The sequence below is a fragment of the Olea europaea genome, chromosome 20 (assembly GCF_002742605.1).
Source record: "Olea europaea var. sylvestris chromosome 20, O_europaea_v1, whole genome shotgun sequence".
In the NCBI taxonomy this organism is placed as follows: Eukaryota; Viridiplantae; Streptophyta; class Magnoliopsida; order Lamiales; family Oleaceae; genus Olea; species Olea europaea.
This window is the reverse complement of record NC_036256.1, coordinates 6,108,105-6,120,577: the sequence shown is the minus strand read 5'-3', so window position 1 is coordinate 6,120,577 and position 12,473 is coordinate 6,108,105. Positions and strand designations below refer to the sequence as shown.

At 35.8% G+C, this 12,473-nt stretch overlaps 1 protein-coding gene across 1 annotated transcript; it reads left to right on the top strand.

Moving 5' to 3' along the window:
* The first annotated feature begins 6,886 nt into the window (after nt 1-6,886).
* LOC111369494 (ubiquitin-conjugating enzyme E2 variant 1C-like) lies at nt 6,887-11,579 on the top strand. Its single transcript, XM_022991027.1, has 4 exons — nt 6,887-7,090; nt 8,041-8,180; nt 9,250-9,375; nt 11,212-11,579. Exons 1-4 carry the CDS (start codon nt 7,057-7,059, stop codon nt 11,350-11,352), a joined length of 441 nt encoding a protein of 146 aa, XP_022846795.1. The 5' UTR covers nt 6,887-7,056; the 3' UTR covers nt 11,353-11,579.
* Nucleotides 11,580-12,473: the final 894 nt, after the last annotated feature.

The following is a 12,473-nucleotide window of genomic DNA, read 5'->3' as shown; positions in this document are numbered from 1 at the left end:
CATTACTTTTCATTATGTTTCTTTACCAAAATTAGGTTTGTAACCCACTTCGAGTAGATGGCTTCTCTGATGAAGCCATTATGAATAAACTTTTACACTTCTTTCTTTAGGACCTCATATCTTTTTGAGTTGAGGTCCTTTATCATCTTTCTGTGTGGTGCAGCCATGGGATCAACTTTTAGGTGATGGTAATTGTCCTGAGGGTCAATGCTCACCATATCTTCATGTCTCCATCCATAGACATCAAGCTTCCTATGTAGGAAATTCTTGAGTTTTTCTTTGGCCTAGGGTAATAGGCATTTTTCCAGTTGTAGTAGCTTGTTGGGATCCTGTGGATCCACTTGAAAGCTTTCTAACTCTTTTACGGGAGTCACCTGGAGCTCAAGTTCAATAGCTTTAAGGTCAAGTTCATCAAGTACGAACACTTTTTCTAGAACAGCCACCATCTCTACATCCCCTTGCTCTAAATCATGCCTTCCTGGGACATCCATGGACTATATCTATGTCCACTATTTCCATACTGACACCCTTAGGCTTGACTTTTCTTATTGAATTTAGTTAACATTCCCTTGCTCTTCTCTGGTCACCTCTGACTGTGGCTACCCCCTTGTCGGTGGAAAATTTCATGCATAAGTGGTGGATAGAAGTGACGGCTCTCAAGTCCTTTAGGGTGGGCTTGCCTAGCATCTCGTGATAAGCGAATCTATTTTCCACTATCAAGAATTCTATAAAGTTCAATGATGTCTATGGTGACTCTCCCATCTCATTGCTCGAGTTATTTTTCCCCTTGGGATAATGCTGTAGCCGATTAAACCGTACAAAGAGGAAGTGATAGGGATTAACTCGTGATCTACAATCATCTTATCAAAGGTAGCTCTAAAGAGGATGTTGACAAAGTTACTGTTATCCACTAGTATTCATTTTAGTTTGTTACGGGCCACTATAGCCTTTACAACATGGGCGTCACTATGGGGAAAGTGGACACCTTATGCATCCTCTTGCATGAAGGAGAAGGGTGGTAATTGATTTCCTAGGAAACTATTGTCCACTACATAGCTAGTTAGTGGGGAGCCCCTGGTCTCTTTCTTCATATTATCCTCAACATAAGGTCCTTTAAAGATTGTGTCGATTTTATAGATGGGGATGACATCCGCATTATTCGGGTGGTCTATTTGCTATCATTGCCCTTCTCTGGATCTTTTCTTTTCTTGCTTCTTCCTCCATCGCGATGATACCTCCTGACGATGGGGTTTAGCCTCCTCATACCTTGGTAATCGATCCTGTCGAGGTGGAGGCCTGTTCCTTGGAGAGAGTATTCCTATGATTGTGATGGCTCACCACCTGGGATACTGGATGATATCCCTACAATCTAATGTATTTGTGGCTGTAGGAATGATGATAAGTACAATATTGATGAACAATAGGCTACTTCTAGGTCCCGAATCTCGCCCTTGGCCTTTTCCTCTCTGAGGGGCCTAGGTAAGGTCTTCAAAAGCTAATGTAGGCACCGCTTTTAAGGTGGCAATGGTAAGTGCCTATCCTGAGTTCAAAACAGCCTCATTACTGGCTTGGTTTCAATGATGTTCCATCAGATGAGAGGTTGATCTTCTCACTCGTTGTCTTTACTGAGGCAGGAGATCTTTATTGGCTCTATTCCTATGATCCATCAACTCTTCGTTGATAATCTCCAGCCTTATCATTTCTAGCAATACGTCATAGGTAGTTGGGTACTGATTTTGTACATCCCTCCAAAAAAAGTATCCATGTTTAGACCTCATCACAATGACGACAAAGCCTCACGATCAGTAATTTGTACACAATATGTCATCTCATTAGTGAACCGAGACACGAAACTTTTCAAGGTTTTCCAGGGTTGCTGCCTCATCTCCTGGAGATTTTTTATGGGAGCCTCTCCCTCTTTGCTTGCGGTAAATCTTTTCAAAAACGTGGTTTTAAATTCTGGCTAGCTCTTAATGCTTCCAGGAGATAACCTACAATACCAAATTTTCGCTGCCCCCACTCAGGGTCAGGTGGAAAGTTCTGGATTTCACCGGGGGTGATGCCTCTCAAGCTCATGTGAGTTTTATAACTGTTCAAGTGCTTAGTCGAGTCACATCTCCCATTGTACTTTGGTATTTTTGGCATAACATAATGGCTTGACACATGGGCATTACTCAATTCTTTTGAAAAGGGCAAATTTTTATCATCATCATCAAGATTACAATATCGCTAGGGTTCATCGGAATCATCATCCTCGTTAGCCTTATATCTAGGCGGTGGATGAGATGGGCTAGCTTGGATCCTTGCAGCTTCGTTTCTCATTTGACGCCTATTTTTAGGCGGGTCAACATGGGGAGCATGTTCTTTTACCTTTGGTTGCCAAGTCATAGGAGGTGGGGTTGTGGCCTATTCCTAGGCATAAAGAGTTGTTGAGGTTGCTTGTGTCTCGGCTCAGCAGGGCTAATTTTGTCAAACATGCTGATGGACTTTTGAGGTCTGCATTCTGACTCATATTTAGGAGGAATTTGTCTTCTATGTCAAATGGGACCTCAGTGGATCGACCGAATGCATAGTTAGAGGAAATATCAACTCCCACTTCTCTTTCAAGGGGACTACCTCCTCTGACATGCCTAGAGGATAAGGCTCTTTGACTCTACACCTTATCCTCATGTAGATATTGCTCTTGAGGCATGAAAGAAAGAATTGGATGACCTCTCTGGCCTTGCATTTGCATCAAGAGTCCTTGCATATCCATATTTTGAATGGTAATATTTTCTCATATTAGATGTGATGGTAGACATCTCCCTAGTGAGTTGGGCAGCAATCCTCATCCCATCGCGTCTATGATGGTGGTGAAGTCAGTGGTGAATCATTGGGATCGCTGCTGCAGCTGCTTCTTGTAGAACTCCATCATTATTTTTTCTTACCCTCCTGGGAGAAACGTGATTAGAACTTATTTTTCTTAAACTTTCCAAAATTTTCCAACTTTGGGGACATCTGCTTATTCTTTTTCAAGAGCAAATCATTTTTTAAGGGGGGATGCCCAACTATTTTTTCAACAAGCTTTTTCACGAGGTTGCTCGTGGTTTAGTGTGGCTTATTACAGATGGTGCCAATCTATTGACCTCGTTTTCGATTAGGGTAACTTGGATAATAGATGTCAGGCCCACTCATGTACATGTAAGCAAATTTTGACACATATGGACAAGTTGTTAGTCGACAATACTCCGAATTTGGACGTGGGGAAAGTTTTATAACACGAGATAAATATGTTCAAGCTCCGGTAATATAGTTCGAGAACGATCATACGATAATAACCATTCATTAACAACTCGAATAAAACTAAATAATCCTAACTCAAGCAAACAAGTGAGAAGACAAGGAGTAGCTTTTCGTGTCTTTTTTGCATTCTCCTCTAAATAATACATGGGGGTATTTATGGTGTTACAAACGAAATAGTGTCCATTGGATGGAAATTCACGTGGTCTCATCTCTTTGACTGAAGTATACAATCTTAGACATCAATTTAAACTTCCTAACCTGTGGCGCATTCACAGCCTGTTTGGGAGTGATTTTTCCTCCAAAATTGATTTTTTGATCGTTATTTCACTATTTCAGCCGTTATATTTGACCTTTTCTCTCACAGGTAGACCCCACTTTTCTCTTAACGGTCAAAAAATCAATTCTGAAAATCATTCCCAAACGGGCTCTTAATGCTCTAACAAAGAACAACCGCCTTATTGCCTAAACTAATGAGACTTGACATTCTACTCATTACAAAGGTTCCATCAATCATTCCAAAAGAATTTTATACATAAATTTAGAATCCTTATGTGTGGGTCGTCGCTTGTTGTAGATGGGTTTCGACTTTAACTTGTGTTGAGCTTCAAAGCTTCATCTTTGACATAAAATTGCTTTGGTGGATATGGTTTTTCGATTGGAGTGCGTCGACTGGTTCAATAATTGACCAATGGGCATCGGTGGGCTTGCCATGTTGAGCCACATGCAACAAGGCATTACAAATAATTCCACTCTCTTTTAGTTGGTAGGGATGCTGATATGGACACTTTAATAAATATTGGATTTCTTGAAAGTCTTATTTCGTAATCAATTCACAGAGATATTATGATACCTTTATATGTAAAGATAAAATCATTTGTTTATTGTACATATACAATTACATATGAAGGTAAAAGGAAAATAATGTTGAACACGGAAAATAGAGATTCTTACGAAGTTGGTTTGGTTCAACGGTAAGTCAAAATGAATCTGTAAACATACTAACCTGGTGAGACAAATACTCACCAATGTAGACTTCATCGAGTACGTTTATTCAAGTTCACTGCTTCGACATAATAATCATTTAAATAAATTAAGCATGCCAATTTAATCAAATAATAAATATGTAGTATGTCTCTCACATGTTTATCCTAACACAAAGTAATTAGAAAAAAGGTTGCAGTGTCGATACTTGATAGTTCAGTTACTGACAGTTGATGCGCAAATTTAAGACGAAGAAAAGTTTGCGTGTCAAGCTTTGAGGTAGTTGTTTTGACATTTTTCTCAACTTAATAACGTAATTTTTATTCATACTTGTAAAGTTGTATCCTTTAGGATATTGATGTCATTTTGAAATAATCACAGCGTACTTCACAATACTTTAATTGATTGAAAATTTTCCATCAAGATGCAAGATATAATTGATCACATAGAGTTACTCCAAAACGACACCATAAGGTTTTCCAAATTAGCATTATTTTTTGTGACCTAAATTCACACGTATCTCGAGCTTGCAATTATGATTTTAAGATATTGTTTTGAAGAGTTTGTAACGCCTTCTTCAAAACGGTACATTACATAGTAGAAAAGGCAATTTAAATATAATTATCCAAGGTTGGCTTATTAAGGCCATTTTGTTATCGTTCTCTTCTTCTTCTTCTTCTTAACTTCTAAGATATAAAAGAAAATAGCACAATTTTTTTGGGGACATCAGATGACATGTCTTTAAAATTTTCTTGTGATGAATTGAAAAGCACGACATTGTTAAAAATGCAAATAACTATTTATAAGTTGATACACCTCGATCTACATGACTAAGATGAGTGGGGAAGATTAGCTATAATTATTAAACTACGAAAATAATTATCATCACTAAGTCCATGTTTGAGCTCCATTCTTGTAAAAAAAATACATTTTTGAATGGTGTAATGATGAGAAATGAGTGGTTAAAAAAAGTTATGAATTTACATGTAATATTATTTTATTGAAAAATATATAAATAAAGTCAAATAAGGGTAATTGGCACAAAATATCCCTACCTTTCGAGTGTATTGTGGAAAACGTCATTACCTTTAATTTTTTGGCATTTTTGTCCCTATTTTCACATTTCTTTGCGTCGAAGGTCATTTTCATTGTTTTTGGGTGTAAAATGACCAATATGCCCTTCTCTTTAAAGAAAAGAAAAAAGAAAAGAAAAGAAAAGAAAAAATTGTAACTATAGGCGAAACTTCTAAAAAAGTGCAAATGCCCCCAAAACTTCACCTTCTTCCCACACCTCACCCCCACGCCACCTTACGGTCAGCTTGGCAACTGGACCAACATACCAACTTGAAACTCTCACTTCCCTCTTCACAACCCATCTAACCACTGGCCGAAAATCTAAAGGAATTGGCCGAAAAATTACGTCAAAATTGGCTGCTCACGCAACATGAAACGGCCAAAAATGGAGGTCGAAAACTCCATTTTCGACGACACACATGGCACACCCATCCTCCAGGTTGATTATGCTCCTCATTGCACTCCTATAGATGTCTTCATATCATCAAACAAAGCTGAAAATCAAAATTTACGACCAGAAAATCAAAATTTACGACCAACCGGTAGTTCTTGAGTTCAATCTTGAAAATTGATTGTTTGGTTGATGAATTGATGCAATTGATGGAGGACCCATAGTTGTGACAACATTAGTTGACGATTACATGCTAGAATTGGTGGATTGAAGCCTTGTAGCATCATCAATTGAAAGGGGATCAGTCGAGTTTCTTTGTGTACGAACTGTCGAGGCTGTTTCTACAATTTTTGGCCAAAATTGACGATGAACCATAGGTTCATTAGGTTCGCCTTGAAGAGGCAGTGCTAGAAGGGGTGGTCTGCGATCGTCGATCGTGACACCGACGACAAAAAATGTGTTTGAAGTTGCCGATTTCGTTGTTGAAGAAATCGGCTGGTTTTACAACTTCTGATTAAATTTGACGATGACCCATAGGTTCATTAGGTTCTCCTTGAAGAGGCGGTGCTAGGAGGGGTGGTCCGCCGTCGTCGATCATGATGTCAACGCCAAAAAATAGAGTTGAATTTGTCAACTTTGCTGTTGAAGTTGCTTGGGCAGCCTATTTTGGCCCGATTTTTCGGCCAATTTCTTTAGATTTCCAGCCAGTGATTGGGTGAGTTGTAAAGAAGGAAGTGAGGGCTTCAAGTTGTATGTTGGTCCGATTGCCAAGCTGATTGGAAGGTGATTGAAAATGGCTGGCAAGTGGCGATGGCGTAGGGGTAAGGTGTGGGAAGAAGGTGAAGTTTTGGGAGGGGGGCATTTGCACTTTTTTAGAAGTTTCGTCTATAGTTATAATTTTTTTCTTTTTTATTTTATTTAAAGAAGAGGACATATTGGTCATTTTACACCCAAAAACAGTGAAAATGACCTTCGACGCAAAGAAAGTTGGAGATAGTGGCAAAAGTGTCAAAAAATAAAAGATATAGACGTTTTATGTCAATTACACGTCAAATAATTTAAATCACTGTTGAATAATATATTTTCATGAAAAAAAGAGCTGAAACCGGACTAAATTTTCAATGTTCACATCCTCTTGGCTTTTGCTTTTCTCAGGTTATGCTTTTTGCCGAGCCTAACCATTGTTTGTACTTTATACCTATTCGCCTTTGCAAGACCTCAACATTGCGTCTCTCTTCTATAGATACCATCGACTTCATTTTAACACAAAATCCGTGTCTATTGATCAAACGTTTTTCTGCTTAATATCTAATTTACATACCTAAATCATGACCCCTGGTTCAGGAGGATCCAGTGTCGTGGGTCCGTACTCTTCGCTCTCAATAAAGAAATTGTATTTCATTTTTTGAATCCTTTTCCTTCATTTTTCATGTATTTTTACTGTTAATTCTGTCTATCGGTCGTTTTGTTTTGTGGGTTTTAGTTCTTGTTTTGTTTGAGGGAATGATGATTATTATGCATTGACTGTGGATCTTTATTAAGAAGAAATTTTGTACATTTTAATATGATTTTAATTTGGGTTCTTGCTGAAGAATCTGTACGCATTTTATGTGTTGAATTTTAGAGGAATTTCGATTGAAAGAAATTTCCTTGTTAGTTTAGTCTCTTTTAAGTTTTTGATGTGTTCACGTAGCGTCACTATTAATTAATCACAATTTGATCTTTTGAAACTTTTTGTAATTATCAAGTTATAGTTTAAGATAAATAATTTCATTGTTAACTTGGATTAGAAGAATGGAGGAGAGATTTTTGTGTGCTTCTTTGACTCTCATACTCCTGTTATTTAGGATTTTGGGTGCATAATATTTGATTCAATTTCAAAATGATCTGAGAAATTTAGCTTGGTGAATTTTGATTTAAGGAGGTGAAGTTGTAAGTGTATAGAGGACGCCTTGATATTTCGTTTTTATATCTTCTCTCTGCCCCAGGCATTATATCTATGCTCCTGTCTTCTTGATATATTGGACCAGACTTGAATATCGACTATCACATGTATATGTAGACTATAGAGAATGTACTTAGTACTGTAATTGCCCAAATTTTTTAGTAATAGATAATTTATTTTTTGTTTTCATGCATCTTTTGAGCTCTGTTCCCTTGGACCGGAAAATCTATCACACTATGATCCGAGACATCTGAATGACAGATGAACTATAGAGTGGACTTTTAACATTTTGTGGGAGATTAAAGCTTGATATCTATAAAAGATATAAATCTTGAGTATTCTCAAGCTTTTTGGCGTATCCTTGCAGTCCCTCGGAATTTCCGATTGCTGGAGGAACTTGAACATGGAGAAAAGGGGATTGGAGATGGTACAGTAAGTTATGGAATGGATGATGGAGATGACCTTTACATGCGAGCCTGGACTGGCACCATAATAGGTCCTCATAACGTGAGCATTTTCTTCTATTCGGTTTTTCTTGTTTGAGTTCAGTGCTAACTCCTTTGAAGCATCAATAGTATGGGTGAATCAGTGGTGCAAACTCTAAACTATTTGGTGCTTCTAATTTGTATTTCATTTGAACTAGTATCCCTCTCTTGTTATTTCCTACTGAAGCTTTTGGCGTGGGAATGAAAGATGAAATTCATGACAAGTATTTTATAACCACATAAATTTATTTTTCCACACTTTGGTTCCTGTACTCTCTAAGCCACATTACCATTTTTTGCTTTTATTATGTGGTCAGATGTTGCTCAAGTAATATTTCTTTTGGTGAATAACAAATAGGGCTATGAACATGGCAAGTTTCTTCACTTGAAGAAATTTTTATTATGAACAGTTCTATTTATTTGACAGTACAAAATGACATTGCTAGGAAACAATATTTAACTCTGCTGGGCAAATATTATTATGATTGTTTGTGTCACTGCAGATTCTACTGAATTTGATTGATTTTATCAGACAATGGCAATAGTTTTCGCCAAGCTGAATCATCTGTCAGATAGATGCATGCTCTTTTGTACTGCTAATCCTAATGCTGTTGTAGGAGTCTTGCACGTTTCTGGATCATGCTGTTGTTTAAAATTTTGTTGGGTTCTGATGGCATGACATTATCTCCCATATGAAGTTTAAATACTCATATGGCCCTTCTACTCTGTTCATGAAATGGTGGAATGTAGTTTTGGTGCATAATAAAATTCTTATTAATACTTGTATGGTATTGCATTAGTTAATCCCTATTTGGGCTCCATTTTTCCAAAACTCATTTTCAGCCACACATTCTCCCATAAAATAATGTACTTAAACCCAAAATTTTTCTTTATTTTTTAACCATGCATTCTCCAAAATAATACTATTCCAAAACTCATTTTCCCTCAAAAGATCATTTTAATGGAGCCCAAACAGGGGTTTGGTAATGAACTGCAGGTACCATTTTGTTATTCTTTTACAATTTTGTTGATTCATCTTTCACAATAATTCTTCCGTGATGAAATGGCTTAACTATTATTATTCCTTTCAGTCTGTACATGAAGGAAGAATATATCAATTGAAGTTATTCTGTGACAAAGATTATCCAGAGAAGCCACCAAGTGTTCGTTTCCATTCTCGGATTAACATGACTTGCGTCAACCATGAAACTGGAGTGGTATGAAACAATTATCCTGTATAAGTTGGACATATAATATCTTGTCTATAAGTTGTTATTACTTATTATTGCATTCCTGTATGTGGTAAAATAGAACAATGTGTTGCGCATGGCGGCAAAGTTAAATATCTCAGAGTTTACACACTATTGTTTGATTTAGTATTGAAGTATAGTGTGGCAGGTTCTCTATCTGGTTATTTTCCCTTTCCTTTCGTCAAAAGATTGTGGCCTGTGGACATTGGTCTCCTTTGACGTCAAGAAAGACTGTTATTTTGTTATAAAAATCCATTCTTAAAAAAAAAAAAAATAATAAATAAATAATAAAAAATAAAAACGACTCTGTTGTTCTGAAAATATGCTAAAATTTCTTGATTTTTCTGGAATCTTTTGATCTTTGTGGTGCTTATAGAGTTAAATTTGGGAAATCAATGTTTATAACTGAGTGTTTTGATACGAATGATGTCTTGGTGATGGAATTTTATTCGATATTCGAAACATAACTTGTATTGAGCTCTGTATAATTCGTATTCAGACCTTTAACGTTCTCTTATTAATTGTGAATTATTTAGTATCTAGCAATTAAAATAATTATAAAAGGAGAAAACATAACTTTGGTTAAATGTCCTCTTTATGCAAGCAAAGTATGATGTTTCATAGATTCCATTGAGCATCAAACTAACATTTTCTATGATATGAATATACATATAGTCGACTCTTATAATCAGTAACTTTAATTATTATAGTTATTAATTATAATGTTTTTGATATAGTTGAATTAAAAACTATTTCTTAAGCTCATTTAGGTCATATTTATATTACCTACTATAATAAAATTCAAAAGCCATGATTCCTCAAATTTATACTATAATAAAATTCAAAAGCCATGATTCCTCAAATTTATACTTCTAGTCCATGCAAGACAAATGCTTCACTTGTTCATTCACGTGTCTTCTTTTCATCTTTGTTGTCAATCAACTAACATATAGATAATCATAAATGCAACTAAGCTCTAATCACTGCGAAACCAATGAAAATTGCGATTTATGCGTGAATAAACTCTTAGAGCCTGTTTGAGTCCCTTTTTCTTTTCTTTTTTTCCTCCAAAAATACATTTAGAAATAGCGATTGGATAAAAAATGTATGATTAAAAAATGAAAAAAGTTTTGGCTTTGTATGTAATATTATCTTATTGAAGAATGCATGGTTAAAAATAAGAGTGAAAAAAATGTATTTTGAAAATAATGGGGACCAAACAAGGGTTTAATATGGTTGACGCAAAGAATTGTGTAAAATTATAATTTTGATTGATTACCAGAAATTCTTGAAGATTATTAAGTTGTAGGATAATAAATAGGAGTAGGCGACTGTTTATTGTAGCATGGGAATGAACTGTTCTACTAAATATAGCCTTTGGTGGGGATTAAAATAAGATTATTGGTAGATTTTGATAGAAGTTAATGAAATGTGGTTGAAAAGTTGTGGGAACCATAAAATATATTACTGAAATGAATTGTTGACTTTGATTTAGATTTTAACAAGGCATAGTATTTGTTTTCCCTTGGGATGTACTTTGTTTTTACACTCCTAGACTTAAGTTTTCTCTTTCACCGAACTTGACCTACGCACAAAGTGTTTTGATGAGGATGGCATCTCTTGTGATGATAACCTCATTGAAGGCTCAAATAAATGTAGGATAAAACCTCTAATCATGTTAAGTTGTGTGCCTATTATGGTGAGTTTCCATCATGGGGCTTACAAATTTAGAGTTTTTTTAGTGCCTTGTTCTGAGGAGGCATATAGAAAATGAAATGACGTCTCTAATTTTAATTGGTATAGGTAGAATCAAAGAAGTTTCCACTTCTAGCAAATTGGCAGCGAGAGTACACAATGGAAAACATACTGACACAGCTGAAGAAAGAGATGGTGGCTCCACACAACCGTAAGCTGGTTCAGCCTCCCGAAGGAACCTATTTCTAGTATAAAGATATATACAGGTCTTGTTGACTAATTTATGCTGAAAAGTAATGGTGAAACTAGAAAGTCCCCCAAAAGCTCCTATCCACTCAGTTGCCTCATAAATATCCTTTTTCTGATCTACTTCCTTGTGAACAATGTTTTTGGGTTTTTTTTTTTTAAATGGTTATGTTGTGTGAGCAAAACTGCAAATATGAATATATTTCTTAAGTTCTTGCAGTTTCTGAATCTTGTCTTGCGTTGTGAGTTTCTATGTTTCTTTAGTGTTCCTTTGCCATGAAAGTTAGTTCAGGATTATACTTGGCGTTGAATGGAAAATTACTCGATTCAGAGCATGGTGTTTTACTGTGAAGTTGATAAGATGTACTTTGTTTTTTATTTTTTTTAACTTTTCCATGTGTGGTGTCCTTTCTCCATAGCGTTTCTGAAATTGCTGCTAGTTCTATTGTTACTGTTATCTTGTGTGGCCTCTGGGGAATTGCCCGAAAAGCAAGTTGTGAAATCACTGTTTTGTTGATGAATTTATAGGGTTTTGTTTAGATCGAATTAGTTGACATATCTATCTGCTCATCTTTTAATTTAATAGCATTTCATCCTTTTTATTTTAATGAGATATTGATGGGCTAGTAAACTTTTTATCCATAAGAGTTGAGGTCTGTGATCTGATTTCTTATCCCATTTGCATATATGTAGCGGCTATGTAATTCTGTACCTCAGAATACAGCAGAAAATATTTCTAAAATCTTCATCTCTTATGCCTTCTCTTTTCTCTATATGCGGCTTCTTTCTTCTTAGAGATATCATATTTTTTCATGTTATTTGTAAATCCCTGCTTTTCTATGCCTGGATTATGATATGTTTTGCATGTCACCTATTTACATTATAATAATGCTATTCATGGTCAGCGACTACAGTGATCATTATATATGACTATTTGTTATTTGAGACATGAATTTCTTGTAAATTTGTGAATAACAAGCTGCTACATAAGGATGATTACTGTAATCGCTTACTATGAATATCGTTACTCTTTATGTTATATTAAGTGCAAATAATGTGAAATAGGACAATTACTTGCTAAGGAAATTCTTTGGATATTTTGCAAATTCTAAGAAATTTAGGGA